Source organism: Eschrichtius robustus, chromosome 11, assembly GCF_028021215.1.
Source record: "Eschrichtius robustus isolate mEscRob2 chromosome 11, mEscRob2.pri, whole genome shotgun sequence".
NCBI lineage: Eukaryota > Metazoa > Chordata > Mammalia > Artiodactyla > Eschrichtiidae > Eschrichtius > Eschrichtius robustus.
Genome location: NC_090834.1, coordinates 112,412,474 through 112,432,539, shown reverse-complemented (window position 1 = coordinate 112,432,539; position 20,066 = coordinate 112,412,474). Strand labels below are relative to the sequence as shown.

The following is a 20,066-nucleotide window of genomic DNA, read 5'->3' as shown; positions in this document are numbered from 1 at the left end:
TCTGCAGCCGTCACCTCGTCCCTGAGATTAACCATGGACTGAGGGGCCATCTCTCGCCCTCTGTGCTGGTCAGACATGAGTTGTTGGGGTGCGGGGGGAGGGTCGAGGCCCCCAGAGCAAGGGGAGTGGTGCATGCCGACCCCAGCGAGTCCCTGCGGTCGTTCTTGGCGTCCAAAGCTACCTGGTGGCCCCTCGGTTAGTGTGAAAGGGGCTTTGGGAGGAAGGAGGCTCAGTGCCTGGCTGGACTTCACCAGGATCCCCAGCTCAGCTGCTTCGCCCCTGATCTGCAGGCCTGTCCCCCCAGCACCCCTCCAGGAAGGATTGGTGGATGCCATGATTTCCAGGGGATGCAGGCTCTGCAAGGGCCAAATGACCCCAAAACTCAACCAGAAGCCCAGGAGATTGGGGTCCAAGGTGGGAGGGATCTGGGGGGGGTGAGGCCTCAGCTGGGGACAGGCGAGGACATGTGCCCCCAAGTCCGCTCACCCCTGCAAGTCTGGGAGGGGATGGGGGTCTGAAGACAGGGCTCTGCCTCTCCTGAGCTGTGTGCGGTGGGCAGTCGGCTCTGTCCCCTTGGCCTTCAGCATCCTCGTCTGTACTGTGGGGATAAGGAGTAGGCAGAGTGTGCGTTTACAAGCACAGGGCCTGGCTCACAGTAGCTGCTTGTCAATGGTTGGGAACAGGGTGGGAGAAGAGTAGGAGAACGGTGGTGCGGCCAGACCCCCACCCGAGCTCTGGAGGGGCCCCGGGTCCAGGTCTGTGCTGAGAACAGCCAGAGGCGGGGCCTCTGGGGAGGTTGAGACTTGCCTTGTGTTCTGGGAAAGGCGGGGTCCTCGGCCCAGGGGCCGTGGTCACCGGAGATTGGGGTGCAGACTTGTGGGTGGCCTGGCAGGTTAGGGTATCTGTTGGGGGGGGGCAGGGGGGAGACAGCGGGACACTTAACGTGGGCTTTGCCCCCAGACACTGGTGCAGGGATCCCACCATCAGCGCCCCAGGGCAAAACCCGCATCAGCTTTCTGTCCCAGGGGAAGGGGCTAGAAAGAGCCTCGTGCTTTGTAACAACCTCAGGGGGTGACTCGCCCGTTCCTCATGCCTGAGAGCAGGAAAGCAGGGCCCCCAGGGGCAGGGCGGGGCCGCACACAGCACCTCCTTCCCCACAGCAGGCCCGCTCAGCCCCTCCTAAGATGCCCCGGGAGCCTGGCAGGACCTTCTGGGTTCTGACCCCCAGGCTCACCCATCTGGAGAACCCCTATTCCTGCGGTCTACGTGGAATAGCCCCGGTTTTAACTCTGAGTCTTTCCCTTTCCTGCCCGGAACCCGAGTGGCTGTAGAGACTCTGTCCTGACCGAGTTGGTACGTAATTCACGAGGCTTCGGGAAGGAAATGCTCACAAATCACTTTCCTAGACGAAAATCAGTAAGAAGCCCGTGTAATTCTTCCTCGACGTTAGGGGTTTTCTCTCCGTTGCTTTAATCAACGAGTTCCCAATAAGTCATTTCAGCGAGGCCATTACTGATGGCTCATAATCTCCCGGGGGCTGCGAGCGAAATGGGACCCCCGGCTCTTTCCCTGAAAACACTTTTCTTGTTTTCTTTCTCTGGCGCGCTGGAAGCAGGCCAACTCGCCAGTTCCATTAACTTAATGAGGGCTGACAGCCTGCAACAAACGTCCTCATAATCTCCCCAGGATTTAAATGGGGTTCTCCCCGGCCGCCTGCTCACACCCAACCTCTCTCCCTCTGTCTGCTCGCCCACCCCCCTCCGGGGACAAAGCCGGGACAAAGATGCGTTTCTTCACTGGCTCCTTCCCAACAGCTCTGCCCGGGCAGCCTCAGAATTTCAGGCTGCCCACCCAATTTAGGGCACCCCACTGGGGCCCGGGGACCACTCTCCCCACACCCCAGGAAGGGCCAGAGCTTGGTCCTAGTGATTTCTCAATACCTCCTGATCTCCAGAGCTCAGAGCTGCACAGCTGTGACGGCTTTCCTGGGCTCCACTTCGCTCCGAGGCCACGTCCTCGTTATGACGAAACCTCAGTCCTGGTCTGCACTGTCCTTTGTGGTCCCTCCAGCTCCTAAGGCCTCCAAAGCTCAAGGAATTTGCTGGAACCAGCTGAAACCCAGCATGGGGATCTGTGTGGGGCTCTCACACCCCCCATCCACTCGCACCCTTTCCAAAGAGAGCTTCGGGCTCTTAGGAGGAAACGGACGCCGACATTTGCAAGGGGACCTGGGTCATGGGGCAGGGGTCTCCAGCAGCCAAGTGAAGGCGGGGATTGAGCCAAGTGTCCCGAGTGGGCGGCAGTGGCACGTCCCACCCCCAAGAAACCTTTTCCCAGATGTAAGGACTCGAGTCTCGCCCGCTGTCTTGGGGAGCCGTGGTGGAGGTCCCAGACCTGGTCGCCCAGGGTCACAGCCAAGTCAGCCCCTCCCGGCCATGTTCATGTTCTCCGTGGGCCCCAAATTCTGGCTCTTTCACACCTCACAGGCCATCCCAGGCAGCCCTCGGCCAGTGTCAGTGGCAGTTTTTACATGCAAGCCGTCCATCTCTGGGTGCCGCGCCCCTGCCCAGGTGACAGCACCAACGGTGAGCGCTAGGATGGATCTGGATGAGGCAGGGGCAACAGTGCGTCAGGAAAGGTCACCACAGCAAGGGGCTTAACCCTGCAGAGGTTGCCATTTCTCCCCACAGAACGAGGCCCCTGAGGGCTACGCGTCGGGCTAACGTGGGGATGGAGTGACCCTCGGGAAACATTCCGCTTGGTGCCACCCAATCGCTGCTAGCTGCAACCTCTGTGGTCAGCATTTCTGTCCTTACTATTGGATTTTGATGGTGCCCTTTTCCACTGGGCACCAAGCACAGCGCTGCCCACTCTCCCGGCCTCCCCCCGTGCCCCTCCTCCTGACTTCACTTGGGCCACCAGCCACATGGACCTTCTTTCTGTCGCTCCCTCCCATCCCCAGCCCTCGCATGGCCGTCCTCCCTGCTGACCGCTGTCTCCCGCCCCCTTCCTGTCTCTCCTGCTCCCCTGGATGCCCTCAGGCTCCTCAGACGGGCACTATCCCCACACTCTGTAATCCGCAGTGTTCCCCAAAACTGTCACCTCGCTGGCCAGACCACCAGCCCGTCCACCACTCTCTTCCCTGACCCCGTCCAGGGTTAGTGATGGGTGTGGTGCTTTCTGGAACCTGGGCCACTCCTGACTGTCTTGAGGTCTCTGTATTTTGGCTTTTCCATCCTCATGGCTCGCCTGGCCCAGGATGTCCCCAGCGGTGGTCACTCTCCTGCCCGGCTGGTTTCAACTCCCTGGGAAGTTGACTCGGGCTGACTTGGGTTGACTTGGTCTGCGCTGAGCTGAATGGAGTCGAGCTGCCTGAGTTGGGCTTTTAGCTTCACTGAGGTCACCTGACCCAAGCCGAGTGAGTTAACTGGAGGTGACGTACACCAAACTGAACTGAGTTGAACTGAGCTGCTGGGTGGTCCAATCTGTGCTGGGTGGTCTCTGGGGGTCCAGTCGGATGCCCTGCTCTTAAAGAAACCGAGAATTTACTTCTTCCCCTTGGTTCTGGGGTGTGTTGAAATAAGTTAAACCATTTCAAATCCATTGCCAAATCCATTTCAGTCACCTGTCCTGAGGTCCTCGAAGAATTTCACTGGCAACTGGTTGGGGGGAGGGGGAAGTATCTGCTCCGGCAGGCCCAGGCTTGGGGGCCAGCATGGGGTTGCTCTGACTTTTGGATCACTGATAGGAAAACAATCTTCCAAAGACATAAGAACCCAACGTGTTTAGTGTTTCGGGTGTGAAACAATTTAGGGGAGAGAGAGAGAAGGTGCATAACCTCGGAACCTGCCCAGAGCACCGAACGTTTTGTTCTGTTTGGGCCCAGTTGTGAAGGACCCAGCAGGTCACCCTCGGAGTTTGCACACCCTTGGCAGGCGGTTGGGAGCTGGGGCGGGGGCGGGGGTGTGTGGCAGAGGTGTAACAAGGTCTGTGATATGCGCCTTGGATTAAAACGGGTCCTTTAGCAGCCACATGGTGGGGGATGGATTGGAAGTGGGGCGGCTGAGCCAGAAGGGGGAGTTAGGGGCCTTCGCGTCATCCCAGGAGGGAGGGAGGCCAAGCCCAGTTGCACCCCTGAGGCAGCCAGCCCGTGTCCGTGAAGCACGTGGAGGTAAGGTCCCTCCCCAAAGACGCTTGTGCCCTGGACAGAGCCAGGATGGCTGGGGGCCTCCCAAAGGCTCCCAACCCTTCCCCATCCCCTTGTCCCCAGAGAAGCACCAGCACCTTCCCTCCCAGCACCTGCTGTCAGGAGCGATCTAGGAAGATCAGCCACACCTTTGAAAGCCGGTTTTAGCGTATTCACGGAGTTGCACAACCATCACCACTGCCTAATTTTAGAACACGTTCGTCACCCCAAAAAGCAACCCTGCACCCATCAGCCGTCACTCCCCACCCCCGCTCCCCAGCCCCAGGCAAATACTCGTCTCCTTTCCATCTCCGTGGATTTGCCTATTCAGAACATTTCACGTACATGGAATCCTATAATATGTGGTCTTTTGTGCCTGGCTTTTTTCACTCAGCACGCTGTTTTCAAGTTTCACCCATGTCGCAGCAAGTGTCAGTGCTTCATTCCTTTTTATGGCTGAATAAGATTCTATTGAATGGATATGCCACATTTTGTTTATCCGTTCGCCAGTTGATGGACACTTGGGCTATTGCCACCTCTAGACTATTAGGAACAAAGCCACTACGAACATTCACGTACAAGTTCTTGTGTGAACATGGGTTTCCATTTCTCTTGGGCATTTCACTGCAAGTGGAAGGAATTGCTGGGTCACATGATAATTCCAGGCCTCACATTTTTTAAGGAAGCTCCAGGCTATTTTCCACAGTGACTTCCCCATCTTTCACTCCCACCAGCCATGCATTCTTGACAATATTTGTTCTCGTCTTTTCAGGGTAGCTGTCCTGGCGGGTGTGAAGTGGCTTTGACTTGGGTGTCCTTCATGGCGATGACACTGAGCGTCTCCTTACCTGTTGATTTGCCATCCGTGTCTTTTCTTTGGAGAAATGCCTATTCAAGTCCTTTGCCCATTTTTTAAAATAATTTTTATTGGGTGTAGTTGATTTACAATGTTGTGTTAGTTTCAGATGTACAGCAGAGTGAATCAGTTATACATACACATATATCCACTCTTTTTTAGATTCTTTTCTCATATAGGCCATTACAGAGTATTGAGTAGAGTTCCCTGTGCTATACAGTAGGTCCTTATTATTTATTATTATTTCCCACCGCGGTCAGCTGTCCCCACCATGAGATGTGTGCTTTGTCCCAAGGTGTGTGCTGAGCCCGGTTCCCAGCTCAGCTGCATTATTTCCACAGTCACCTTGCGTGTGCGTGGGGGGCAGGTCCTAACCACCTTCGGCCCCCACTGCTGATTTGACTTGAGTTTTGAAGGGATACACGCCCATCTCAGGCCAGAACCCTGCATCTTCACAGATGAGCAGAGTCTTCTAGACTTTCCTCCCCAGAACATGGGGGCCCGGGGGCTCGGGAGCTCCCAGGCCAGGGCTGATCGCCTGCTCCTGCCTCCAATCTCCGAGCTGGACGTGGGGAATATCTGGGCCACATGCCTCAGCCCCAGCGGCGACCGTGAATTACACGGTGATCATTTGATTACAGTTGGTGTTTGGGGCTCCCGGGTGCCGTGACAGCAGGGGAGTGTGGCCACCCGACACCTCCCTGGTGAAGGGGTGTGGCTGGATGTGAGTGAGGGTGGGCTGTGACCAGGAAGGAGGTGAGGGAGGGCCGCAGCCTGCCCGGGGGCCCTCCAAGTGGGCGTGAGCGTGGCCCTCGATGTGGCAGGGATCAGTGGACGTGGGAGGCATGGTGGGAGGGTGGGCTGCAGAGAAAGCTGCAGACTCAGCCCCCATCGCGCCTGGGCTGGGCCCTGTCCACCAGCAGCTCTGGCCTTGACCCCTGTCAGAGGTAGCCGCGGCTGGCCAGCTCTGGAGCCACCCTACATTCGGCTCAGGGTCAGCAGAAGACAGGCACGGTGGCCCCTTGGTCCACCCGTCCTTCGATTGCTTCTCAGACCCAGGCGGGGCCAGGCCGGGGCACTTCACAGCCTATCCCGAGCTGTTTTCGTCAGAAGCCAGTGGGCCGTGTGGGCTGAGCGGGCTGGTTTGAAGTCTCAGGATTGCACAACCCTCACCCCGCAGGGTGCTATCTCTAAAGAAGTCGCCTGACTCAACCACAGACGCCCCCCCCAGCCCTCAGGCATGCATCCAGAGCCGGAAGCCAGAGCTGCCCCGGCGGCAGGATGGGTCAAGGGCGGGAAGGGAAGACAGCAGGGCAGCGAGCCCCCAGCCAGCCCGGGTGGGCAAGACTCGGACACAGAGTCCAGCCTGAGCTGGGTTGGGCGCGAGGGGGCCTGGGCTTCCCCCCGCCCCTCCCCCGCACAGAAACCAGAGCCGGGGCAGGAGGGTGACCGGGCTGTCACGGGGACAGAGCTCACACTGCAGCCTTGCCCTCAGCACTGCCGCCAGCAGGGAGGCCGAGCCACGAGTCACGAGGGCCTGAGACGAGGACACCCTGCCTTCCTATCAGAGCCGGCACTGGGCAGCAAACACATACCAGGCCTCCAAGGGAAAGGTGACAGCAGTCTGCTGTCTCTGCACACCCTCCCCAAACCTCTTCCTTTGGAAAGACCTGAAAGGGAGGGTCCCCACAGTCAGCCACTTCCAGGGGCAAAAGAGCAAGCGTTCTGGGAGACCAGAAGGCGGTTCATGGGAATGTTCCTGGGTGCGGACCTTCAGGGATGAAGTCAGCAAGGGGCTGGTCATCTATGGCTTCAGGTGGCCTCAGGCTGCGCTGAGCACAGCAGCCCACGTCTCTGACAAGGGCAACACCCTGCTCCCTGGTTCAATCATTTCTGCTTATATTGTTATCCTTTCCACCCTTGTGCTTACTTTGGGTTTCATTTGCTCTTCTTTCTCTAGTTTCTTAAGGTAGAAACTTAGATCATTGATTTAAGACTTTTCTTTTCTTTTACTATGTCATTGAATGCTATAAATTTCCCTCTGAGACCTGCTTTAGCTGCATCCCTCAAATTTTGACATGTTTTCATTTTTCATTCAGTTTAAGATGTTTGTATAAAATTGTGATGATCTGTTCCTTGAAAGTTTGGCAGAATTTGGGATAAAGCCATCTGGCCCTGGCTTTTTCTTGTGGGAAGATATTTAAACCACCACTTTAATACCTTTAGTAGTTGTAGGCTTATTCAAATGTTTTATTCCATCCTGAGTCAGTTCTATGGAGTTAGATTCTTTCCTGAGAATATAGCCGTTCCTGTCTAGGTTTTTCAAAGTTTCTGGCATATAGTTGTTGAGAATATTCTTTTATTAGCTTTCAAATCCCTATTTGTAATGTTTTCTTATTTTCTTTTATAATATTTTTATTTCTATCTTCTCTCAGTCTCACCAGAGCTTTATCTATTTTGTTAGTGTTTTTTAAAGAACAAAATTTTTGCTTTATTTAGAGATTTCAAAGACTTACGTAAAGGGAAAGATATACCATATTCATAAATAAGAGACAGTGTTATAAAAATGTCAATTCATTTCTTCCTCCTTCATCTATAAATTCAGTATAATTCCAATAAAATCTCCAATAGGTTTTTTTTTCATGAAACATAATATGATGATTCTAAAATTTCTGTGGAAGAATAAAGAGCCAAGAATACCAAGACCTTTTTAAGAAGATCAAGGAAAGGCCATTTCTTCCAGGTACCAGGACATGGTATATAACACATAGTAATTAAGATGCTGCAGTGTGGGTGCCAGAATCGATAATTAGCCCAGTGGAATAGAGAGCCCAGAAAAGACCTGCACAAGTGTGAGGTTTTTGAGTGTGACGAAAATGGCATTGCCAGTCACTGGAATAGGTGATTATTCATAATGAGAAAGTGAAGTTGGGCCCTGACCTCACACCATATTCAAAAATTCACTCCAGATGGGCCTAAGAATTAAATGTCAAATACAAAGCTTATAACCATTAGAAAATATAAGTTAGTTTGTATCTTTCAAAACTTAGCATAAGGGAATATTTCTCACACGAGAAACAAAAGCATTGACTATGAAAGAAAAATATTAATAAATTTGTTTATGTAAAATAAGCACTTCTGTTCATTAAAAGACACCTTAGAAAAGTGAAAAGATAATTTTCAAAGTGGGATTTGCATTAGTTTTCTATTGTTGCTGTAAGAAATTCCCTCAAACCTAGTGGCTTCAAACAACATGCATTTATCCTCTTTTGGTTCTGTAGGTCAGAAGTCCCACACAGCCTGAGGGTCTGAAAGGTATCACAGGGCTGGTTCCTTCTGGAGGCCCCAGGAGAGAATCCATGCCTGACCTTTTTCAGCTTCTAAAGGGTCCTTGGCCCTTTCCTCTACCTTCAGAGCCATCACATTGCTGCTCTCTGGCCTCTTTCCCACAGTCACGGCTTCTTCCAACCACAGCTGGGAAAGGCCCCACTTTTAAGGACGCAAATGTCTAATTGGGCCCACCTGGATAATCCAGAATACTCTCCCCATCTCAGGGTGCAGCACCTGAATTGCATCTGTAAAGTTCCTTGTGCCACGTAAGGTGACATATTCATAGGTTCTAGGGATTAGAACGTCTTTGGGGAGCCTTTTTCTGCCTAAAACAGGAATAGGTATTCCCAATATATGAACTGACAAAGAATTGGTTGGTTGGTAGGTAGATGGATAGGAAGGGTGGGAAGGAGGGAGAGAGAGAGAGGGAGGGAGAATGAAAGAAGGAAGGGAGGGAGGGAGGGAGGAAGAAAGACAATTTACATGGAACTAATCAATAAGTGCACAAATAACTGAACAGAAAAATGGCCCAGGGCTGTGCCTTTCACAGTGCAGGACACATGGCCAGTCAGCGTGTGAGAGCATCGCTGGCACTGGTTTCATCTGGTGTAAATCCCGAAGCGTGATCACTAGGGCGGCAGATGGGGATGTGGGGCAATGTGGGGCCCCGGGTCTCTCCTGAACCGCTGGTGGGACGCTTAGTAGGGCCACCACTTTGAAGGACAGTGTGGCATCACCTGTAAGGTGCAATTTCACATACGGATGACCTGGCTGTGGCATGCCTGGGTACTCACCCAGGGGAAACTCCAGTCCGTGCCCAGCCGGAGAAGGTAACCAGGAGTGCGTGTTGTCCTGCCCTCACCAAGCCACGTGCCCGTCCAGGAGGGAGAGTGAATGTACTCGGAATGTCCACATAGAGGTGTCCTTTCCACCAGTCAAAACGAATGAACCAGAGTGACTCACAACCGTGTGGGCGGGTCTTGGCAACATAAGCCCAGGGAAAAGCATAATACGTTTCTATAAAGTTTAAACCACTAAAATAGAAAATATATGCCCTTTTTTGGATATATATAAGTGTGATAAAGTTATATAATCAGGAAAGCAGGGAGTGAGGGACATGGATTCAGGTCGATGGCTCCCCAGGGTGGAAGAGGCAGGGGGATGGTTGAATTGGGGGCTGTCAGGGTCTAGCTTTTATTCTGAGCAGTGGGTTCCTGGGGGTTTTCTACATTATTGAGAGAGAACAACCAACTCTATAATGATGGATAAAAAAATGAAACACCACAACCAAGTGAGATTTATTCCAGATAAACCCAGCTGGTTCAGTATTCAAAATTCAATTAACATAACCCATCACATCAACAGGCCAAAGAGAAAACTCTCAGGATCCTATCAAGTGATGTGGAAAAAGCATTGATAAAATCTAATATCCATCCGGGTCCTTCTCTTTGTCGAAGGGGTGGTGGAGGGTGTCTCCTTTCTCAGGCAGAGGGAAGGGGACGCACGCTCTCCTGCGGGGCTCAGTGTGCCCAAGGTTAGTCCTATCGCCCATCCCACCTGCCTGGTGTTGGAGCCACCAGAAAAAGGCACTCGCCCCCTCCCCGGGCCAAGCCCAGCCTGGAGAGAGGAGAAGGCCCTCTGAGAGAGGGGCCAGCCAGGCCCTTCCCCAGAGACCACAGAGTCTTTGTGTCCAGCAGAGAGGCTGGCCATGGGGCTGTCACCAGAGCAGGGGCCAGGCCACAGCAGGCCTGAGCAGAGCCGGCCGGGCCCCGGTGTCCCCAGCCCTGGCTTCCCATCGGCCTGGGGGGCTGCTTGGCTGCAATAGGCCATGGCTTTGTTCTGTGGACCTGGCAGAGGTGAGGGTGGCGGCAGCCTCTGGAGGCCACTAGGGCAGTCACTGGGTGTGGTCCTTTGTTCAAGTGAAGTGGGATGTGAGAACCTCGGGCCTCGTCCAGGCCTCGGCGGGCACGGCCAGTGGGGCCCTTCCCAGTGGGGCACCTGTGGAGGCCCCGCCCACCATCTGCTCACACATCCCCTGGGGGGACTGCAAGAGGCGGGGACCTGAGGCCAGGGGACGTCCCCTCCCGGGGCTCAGGCCCGGGGTGAGGGGCTCATGGGGCCAGTGGCCCAAGCTCCAGAGGAGGAATCTCAGGGCCTCCCGGAGCCTGCTTTGGCTCCCCCTCCAAGCCCGTGTGTGTGTGTGTGTGTGTGTGTGTGTGTGTGTGTGCGCGCGCGCGCGCGTGTGTGCGTGTGTGTGTCCTGAAGTGTGTAAGTTGCCGCCCCCTCCCATGTAGGTGCACGAGTGTCACCAGGCCAGGGTGCTGCATGCAGGGGGCCCCCGTGAATGCATGTGCTCAGGTGAGCCCCGGTTGGAGGAGATGCGGGGACACAGACCTGATTGCCTTCTGCACATGGGCCTGGCCCACCGTCCAGTAACGTCCAGTAACGTCCAGTAACGTGGGGGGGCCTTGGTCTCGCTGGAGAGCATCTCATACGCTCTGTGCTCAAAAGTGGCCAACTCTGGGCTAAGTAGAAACCACCTGTCCCTGAGAACTTTAAAAGCTGCTTATCTTGAAAGCCTTTTTAAAAAACTGTGGTATGACTTATTTATTGTAAAGTGCACGGATCCTGCAGGAACAGATCAGCTTATTTTTACATATATATACCCTACATAAAAACCCACGAGGTCAGGACATAGAACACTTCCGTCCCACCAGCAGTTTCCTCCCCGCCTCCCCAGGGAAGCCTCCCCCGCCGCCCCCCACCCCTGCCACCACAGGTAACCCCTATCCTGGCTTCTCTCACCATACAACAGTCTTGCCTGTTCTTGAGCCTGCAAGGAATCGTATTTGCATACAGCTTTGTCACTGGCTGGCCTTCCTATGAGGAAAGCTGCTATAAAGATTCCAATAGATATATTTGGTGGACGTGAACGCTCGTTTCTCTGGATTAAGTATCTGGACATGGAAATGCCAGGTCACAATGTGGGCCCAAGGCTACAGCCAAACAGCTTTCCAAAGTGAACCAACACACCTTCCCACCAGTAGCGCACGGGAGTCTGTCACTCCACATCGTCTGCGACACTGGATGTTGTCAGCCTTTTTAATTTTGGCCATTTTAGCGAGCGTATATGGGTACCTCATTCGGGTTTTCATCTGCATTTCCCTACTAGGTAATGATGTTGAGCACCTTCTCATGGGCTTATTGACATCTGGACATCCTATGTGAAAAGTGCCTGTTCAAATCATCTTTTTAAATCATGTGGTCTTTTCCTTACTGATTTGTAGGCATTCTCGATATATTCTGGCTACAAGTCCTTTACCAGAAAATATCCTTTCCTGCCCTGTAGAGCATCTGTTCGTTCCTTTAATGATGTCTTTTGATGTCTAGAAGGTCTTAATTTTAAGGAAGGGCAATTTGTCAAATTTTTTTGTTGTTGTTGTCAGTGTTTCTTGTGTTTTGGGAAATCTTCCAAGGTCGTAAAGATATTCTCCTGCTCTCTTCTGGAGGTCTGATGGTCTCTGCCTTCATGCTTTGATCTAAAATCTAACATGAATTAATTTTGTGACTGCTGTGTGGCGGGGATCATGGTTCATATCTTTTGCATACAGCTATCCAAATTGTCCCAGTACCACTGACTCAAGAGAACATTCTTTCCCCCACTGGATTGCAATAGTGCCTCGGTTATAAACGCAGTGACCACATATGCGTGTCTGTGCTTCTGAATGTTTTATTCTGTCCCGCTGATCTATCCTCCATCTAATACGGCTGTGTTAAAAGCGTATTCTAATACCACATCTCTCTAATACACTCTACTCATCACTGTAGCTCTACAGTACATTCTGAACTCTGGCAGTGTGAGTCCTCAACTTTGTTCTTCTTCAAAATTGTCTTGTCTACCTTAGCCCTTTGCTTTTTCACCAATGTTTTAGAATCAGCTTGAAAACTGTGCCCCCCATAAATGAATAAATAGAAGCACTCTGCTATGGATTGGAATTACATTTGACCCATACCTCAAAATTCACCTCTTAACAAATATTGAGTCTTCCAATTTATAAACGTATTATATAACCCTCAACTGATTTAGGGCTTCTTTAATTTCTCTCACTAATGTCTAGTATGTTTCTGTGTAGAGGTCTTGTTCACATCCAGGAGATTTATTCTTAGGTATTTTATGGTTTTTGATGCTGTTATAATTGGTATCTTTTTATTTCATTTTCTAGTTGCTTGTTACTAACATAGAGAAATACCGTTGCTTTTTGTATATCATCTTTAAAACCAGTGTTCTTGCTAAATTCATTTAGCAATAGAATAGTTTATCTGAAGATTCTGAAGGGGTTTCTAGCGTATATGATTATGTCATTTGCAAATAATGACAAAAGTTTTATTTTGTCCTGTCCAATTATTGTATCTTTCATTTCCTTTTTTTTTTCCCCCTCAATGCACTGGCTGAGACTTTGGGGATAATATTAAGTAGAAACAGTAATGGCAGACATCCTGGTCTTGTTCCCCATCTCAGGAGGAAAGTGTATAATATTTCACCATTAAGCATGATGTTTGCTTAGATTTTGTTTGCTTTTGTGTTTGATTTTTACATAATGGAGTTTCCTCCTATTCCTAGTTCTCTAAGAGTTGTGTTTTTAATTACGAATGGGTCTTGAGTTTTATCACTTGTTTTTCTGCATCTTTTGAGTTGCTTATATGTTGTTTTCTTACTTGTTCTGTTGATGTGGTGAATAACGTTGATTGGTTTTCGGCTGCTAAACCAACCTTGCGTAACTGGATTGAACTACACTCGATCATCTATCTTTACATATGGCATTGGATTCAATTTGTTGGTATTGCAGGTAGGATATTTGCATCCATGTTTACGAGGGAGATTGGCCTGTGACTTTTCTTTCTTGAAACATCCTTGTCGGGTTTTGATATCAAGGTTATACTGACTCATAAAAATCCTCTAAAAAGATTTGTATAAAATTGGTATTATTTCTTCCCATTTAAGGAAGACTCTACTGGCGAAGTCATCTAGACCTAAGGCTTTTTTGTGTGTAAATTCCAAATCTAATTTATTTAATTAAAATTGGGCAATTTGGATTTTTAAGTTTCTTCTTACGGCTGCTTTTATATATTGTGGTGTTTTTAGGAATTAATCTATTTTCCCTAAACTATCAAGATTATTTTTGTACATAATATCCTCTAAATAGGTTTCTAAAATATCTCTAGTTAGTCTTTTCAGAAAATCAGATTTTGGCTTTGTTGATTTTCCTTAATGAAATGTTCATTTCTTATTTCATTGAATTATGCTCTTATCTTTATTATCTCTTTCCATCTACCTTCTTGGGTTTAATTTACTATTGTTTAAACTTCTCGAGACAGACTTCGGCCTCTCCTCTTCTCTTAATATATTATTTAAGATCATAAAGTTTCCTCTAAGCACTATTTCATGGTACCTCAAGCACTTATTTAGCTGTAAGTTGTGATACGGGACATTTTTATTATTAGTCAATTAAAAGTATTTTCCAATTCTTATCAGATTTCCTCTACGATCCTTGAGATATTTTAATTTCCAAAACACTTAAGGATTTTCCAGTTATCTTTTTCTTATTCATTTCTAGCTTAATTTCTCTGTGGTCAGAGAACGTACATATATGACTTACTTTCTTTGAAATTTGTTGGAACTTGCTCGTCAAGCCCTGCACGTGGTCCCTTCTGGTAGACGTTCCCTGTGCGCTTGGGAAGCTTAGACACTCTTTGGGCGCTGAGCACAGTGTACTGTAAGCGTTGATCACATCAAGTTCCTACTCGGTTTGTTCAGACGTGTCTCTCTTAAATTTATTTATTTTTGGTTGTGTTGGGTCTTCGTTTCTGTGTGAGGGCTTTCTCTAGTTGCCGCGAGCGGCGGCCACTCTTCATTGCGGTGCGCGGGCCTCTCACTATCGCGGCCTCTCCCGTTGCGGAGCACAGGCTCCAGATGCGCAGGCTCAGTAGTTGTGGCTCACGGGCCTAGTTGCTCTGCGGCATGTGGGATCCTCCCAGACCAGGGCTCGAACCCGTGTCCCCTGCACCGGCAGGCAGACTCTCAACCACTGCACCACCAGGGACGCCCCAGATGTGTCTCTCTTTAGGTGTTTTCACAGCTCCTCTATCTGTTACCCACAGAGGTGCATTCAGATCTCCCACCATGATTGTGGATTTTCTCTTTTACCTTTAGTTCTGCCAGCTTTTGCTTTATATATTTGAAGTTTATGTTGTTAAGTACCTACAGATTTAGAATTGATCTCTTCCCACCAAATTTTGACCACTTTTTTTTTTTTTTTTTTTTTTTTTTTTTTGCCATGTGGCATGCAGGATCTTAGTTCCCCAACCAGGGATGGAACCCATGCCCCCTACAGTGGAAGCTTGGTGTCCTAACCGCTAGACCGCCAGGGAATTCCCTTGACCGCTTTTTAAATGATGAAATATCCCTCTTTATCTCTGGCAATACTTAAAGTCTTCTTTGTCTGTTATTAGTTTACCTGCACTAACTTTCTTTGGGCAACACCAATGTATGTCTTTTTCTATCCTTTTACTGTCAACATTTCTATGCCTATCTATTTCAGTATATTTATAGGCAACATCAAATTGTTTTTTTAAATCTCATCTGACAATCTTGATTTTTTTAATTGGAATATGTAGTCCCTCTGCAATGCATGCAATCTACTATCTCACTTTTTTTTTTTCCCATTTGTTCCATCACTTCCTTTTGACTTCCTTTCCTGCTTCTTTGGGTTACTCAAAAATTGTTATTAATTAATTTTTATCCCCTGTTAGCTTGTTAATTCTACAGTCCTTTATTATTCCCTCAGTGGTTGTCTAGAGATTATCATACACATCCTTGACTCACTGAAGTCGACCTCAGATGAGCACTTTTACCGTTTCCCTGGCAACACATGGTGCTTACCACTGTTTATCTCCACTGATGCCTCCTCCCTTTTATGCTGTTTTTATCATGTATTTTTAGCTATAGCTAGGCCTTTAACCTCAGGAAACATTATCATGATTATTTCAGTCAATTTAATTTACTAACTTAAACTTTCTCACGTGTCTGTCCTTTTCTACATTCTTAATTCCGTCTTGTATTTCTGTGCATCCTTCTGGGATCATTGCTCTCTACCTGGGGAGCCCCCTAAGTTGTTCTTTCAGTGCAGGTCTCCCAGCAGTGAATTCTCCTTGTCTAGTTTTCACCTTCTTTTTTTATTATTATTGTAGAAAATATGCATAACATAAAATGTACCATTTTAACCATTTTTAACTGTATCATTCAGGGGCATTAAGCACATTCACGTTGTTGTGTAACCATCACCATCATCTCCAGAACTGTTTCATCTTCCCAAACTGACACCCTGTCCCCATTGAACGCTCACTCCCCATCCCCCTCCCCTCAGGCCCAGCCCCACCATCCTACTTTCTGTCTCTGTAGACTTGACAACTCTAGGTCCTCATACAAGTGGAACTATACAGAGTTTATCCTTTCGTGACTGGATTATTTCACTTGAACCTTCATTTTTAAGAACATATTTGGTGGGTATAGCATGCTAAGTTGGTAGGAATTTTCCTTGAGCACTTTAAGGATGTCATTCTGGCTTTCATCCTTTCCGTTGACAAGTCAACCATCAGGATAATGTGTCATCTTTCCCACCCCCACCCCCCTGACTTTAGAGCTTCTGCAATGTTCCCTGTGCCTTTGGTCTTCAGCAGGGTTACTCCGATGGGCCTGGGTCTGTTGTACCTTGTCTCTCTCTCCAGCTGGATCCAAAGAGCTGTTTGAATCTGTGGCTTGATGTCTTCCATCATTTTGGGAAAATTCTGTGCCACTGAGGCTTCAAAATTATTTGTTCTCCATTTTGCCTCCTCTCCTTCTAAGATGTTACATGTATTAGAACTTCTAACCTTATCTTATATGCTTTGCACTTTTTCCTATATGTTTAATTCTACTTTCCCTCCATACTCTAACCTGGCTATTTTCTCCAATTCACAAGTATTCTCTTCTCCTCTGCTATCAAATTCACCTACTGCATTTCTTAATTTCCATGAGTGTCCTTTTTGTTCTGGAATTTCCTTTCTTTCTTTTTCATATAGATTTCAATTCTCTGGTGAAATTCTCCTTCTTGTCATCTATTTTCTTGAACCTATTTATCAAGTTATTTTCAAGTCCTTATCTAAAAACTCTGAAGCAAACCAATTCATCTGTTTGCTCCTGAGTCTGTGGGTCAGCATATTGGGCTCCTCATCTGGCTGGTCTCACCTGGCTCGTCCAAGCAGCAGCTTGGTGGTGACTGGGTGGTCTCAGCTAGCCTCCGGAGTCTGGAGCTGTCGGGCTGTCAGCCAGGGTGCCTCAGCTCTCCTCCACGTGGCTTTTCTAGCAGCCCAGCTCAGACATGTCCACATGGCAGCAGCATTCCATGATGATGGAAATAGTTGGGGGGAACTCCAATCGGAGGGAACTGCAAAGGATTTACACCCATCTCTAACCTCCCCCCGCCTGCCCTCTGGCCATAACTTTTTACGCTCCCCCCAAAGCAAAATTCACTCACCCCTCCAAGAGACCCCAAAGTCTCAGGCGATTAGAGATGGCACCCTGTCCAAAGTCCAGCATCGTACGATAGGCCCTTTTTTTTTCAGCCTCTGCCCAATGCCTGGTCCCCAAACCAGCACTATGCATTTCAGGATTTTGATATGATGTACCCCACTTTGGGGTCCTAATTTCTTTTAATCTATTGCAGCATGGCAAACAACACCTAAATTTAGTGGCTTCACACCACAGCTCTTTCCTTATGCATGAGTCTGTGGGTCAGCAATTTGGACTCGGCTCAGCTGGGAGGTCGTCCTGCTGGCTCTGCGTGGGGTGACTCTCGCAGCTGCAGTCCCCTTGGAGGCTTATCAGGGCCGGATGGTCGAAGATGGCCTCAATTCACATGCCTATTGCTTGGTGCTGGCTCTTGGCCAGAGCACCACGGTTCTCCACGTGGCCTCTCCAGCCAGCCAGCTCAGGTGGTTCAAGCGACCACATTCCAAGAGCACACAAGTTATACACGATGGGACTTCCCCAGCATTCTTTTCATCACAATAAGGGTCAAGGTCAGCCCAAATTCAAGCAGTGGGAAAAGCAGCTCTATCTCTTGACGCAAGAGCTACAAGTCTTTAAGGCACTGAATCTACCACATCTTTAGATCTGTTTCCGTGGTCTGTTTTGTCCGTTGGTTTTCAGTCTGTTGAGTATTAAAAACAAAATAGAGGCTCCATGATCTTATCCCTACAGATAATTCGGTTTTCTCTGGTGTGCAAAAGGTGCGGGACAGAGCACCTTGCTCCAGGTGGGAATTGAGGTGATTTGAGGCTATGGCAGGGTTCCGGGGGGTCTCATCTGAAAGCTTGGGGTGTTTGCCAGGACCCCATCTCCTTGGTGACTCTGAATCGCAATTCTCCTCTCCCCAGTGACGTGAGTCTGTGGAGGCCTCTGCTTAGATTTTTATCCTTCTAGCAGCTGCTTCTTGCTCCGTTTCTCAGAATCTCACCCCATGCTGTGCAGCTTAGTTCACAAATGCTTCAAGGGGAAATTGCGTGAAAGGGGGCTTCCTTCTCTGTGGCCCCCCATTCACCAGGATCTTGGCCCATCAAGTCCTGGATGTCTTTGCAGCCCTGGACTCCTGTTTATCTTGCCAGCTCAGGGAGCCCCCTGCCTCCCATTCGGCTCGTGTGCCCCACACAACAAACGCACAAACGCACACGTGGGCTCTCCCAGTTTGTTTCTCTTCTGGGATCTCAGGCCTTGGAGTCTTCCTTGCTCTCAAAGCCATCACACAGCTGTGGTGGTGTTCTCAGCAGAAGGTTTGGTCAGATGCAAGCTTCAGAGCCAGAAGCAAAATCCCCACCGGTTCCATGTGGATGTATTTCCTTCCGGTCTTTTTCCTATGCACATATATATATCAACGATTGTGTTTCCCTTTTTAATGATGTTTCTAGAAGGAACTTCAGAGGGGACACCACACGGTCTCCTTAACAGGGTGGCTCAGGTGGTCACTATCCCTGGCTAATTTGTCCAGCAGCCTTATATTTTCCAAGTGGGTACCGGTGGGTGGGCTATAGAACCTTCCAGCTGAAAGGGGCCTTAGGTGTCATCTGTTTGTACCCCCTCCCCACTCTACTAGTGAGCAGCCAGAAGGCCCAAGGGTAGAAAGAAGCTTCTGTGGCTCTACCGTGAGTGAGGGGCATAGCCATTGCCAACTCAGGACCCTGACTCCTACCCCACTTCCGAGCGACAGCAAGGCGAGGGTCCCTCTAGGGTCATCCCCCTAATTTAAAGCCTCTTGGCCTCAGCCTCTCCTCCTGCCACCAGGATGTGAGCATGCAGATCCCCATCCGAGGGGGTTGAACATTCTCCTTGTTTCTGGAAAGGCCCAGCCCTTTGCCGGGGATGGGGGGCACACTTGGGAAGCCTCTGAGCCTCCGACAGTGGTGGGCGCGGGATGACCATCAAGGTCCCCACTCACGCCCTCCTCCCCATTCTCCACCACAGGCTGCGGGAGCACCACCGGGCCACCATCAAGGTCATTCGGCGCATGCAGTATTTTGTGGCCAAGAAGAAATTCCAGGTGAGTCCTGCACTCAGCCCTCCTGCCCTGTCCACCCCGAAAGCCCCTCTCCCACCCACAGCGCAGGCTGTGGGGTCTCCATACCCTGCCATATCTGAGACCTGACCCTTCACGCATCAAACACCCTGCCATGACTTCAGGATCCGTCCCCAAGACAGCAGACTCTGGAGGGACACTTCCCTGATCGACCTGGACCCTGAGGCCCAGCGCAGAGCCCAGATGCACACAAGGCCCGGGGGCTCACTCGCCCCTCCCCCGCCCCACCAGACAGGAGTGGGAGTGACTCAGGGAGGGTGCGGAGCCCGCCCTGCGTCACCTGGGCAGGAAGTGCTCTGTCCCAGGCCGGCTCAGGGCTCTTGTCCCCCTCGCCCACACTGTGCGAGTCGGAAGAGAGGGGAGACCCAAGCCCTGCTCTGTGCCCCAGAGTGGCCCACCTTTGCAGGGAGAGGTAGGGTCTCTCTGGCTGGGCGGGGCTGGAGACTGTGGGCTTCCCCGTCGGCACTCCTTCCAGGGGTGGGTCTCCTGCAGCAGGCCCTGGGAGCCCGCAGAGGAAGCCAGCTGGCGGCAGGCTTGGTGCCCTCCTTTCTACGTGGGAACCGTCCTCCGTCTGAGGAGCGGGGCCCAGCTCAGCCCTGACTCTGAGAACATGGAGCCTTAGGAAGCAGGGACGCTTGGGGGAGGTCATTCTCTTTCCAGAAGGCTTGGCCTCCGGTGCCTTTCAAAAGTGAGTCCTTGGTGGAGCCAGGGCTGGGGGTCGCCCAGAGCCAGCCAGCATCCACATCCCCTGGGCCTGCTTCGCCAAGCAGGGGAGGTTGGGGGTGACTTGTTCACACCCCCTGGGCGATCACAGCGAGGCTGGGACAAGAGCCAGACCCCTCCGGGCCGTGCCTCCCTCCCACCCCAGGCTGAAGGCTCGACACTGGCGCCTTCCAGCCCCCTCAGCAGAGCCCTCACCCACCCAGGCCACAGAGCCAGACTCGGTGCGGGGTTCTGGAAAGACCCCACCCCCCAGCAGCCCTGGGGAAGAACCCTTCCCCCGCTGGTAGTGGGAACAAGAGCCCAA

At 50.5% G+C, this 20,066-nt stretch overlaps 1 protein-coding gene across 3 annotated transcripts in view; it reads left to right on the top strand.

Annotated features, from left to right (window-relative positions):
• Window positions 1-20,066, top strand: part of KCNQ1 (potassium voltage-gated channel subfamily Q member 1) — a 347,919-nt gene that overhangs the window by 251,622 nt on the left and 76,231 nt on the right. For all 3 annotated transcript variants that reach the window (XM_068555036.1, XM_068555035.1, XM_068555033.1), the window contains one exon: window positions 18,928-19,003. In XM_068555036.1, coding sequence (XP_068411137.1) covers window positions 18,928-19,003 — 76 coding nt within the window. The remainder of the gene's footprint in view (window positions 1-18,927; window positions 19,004-20,066) is intronic.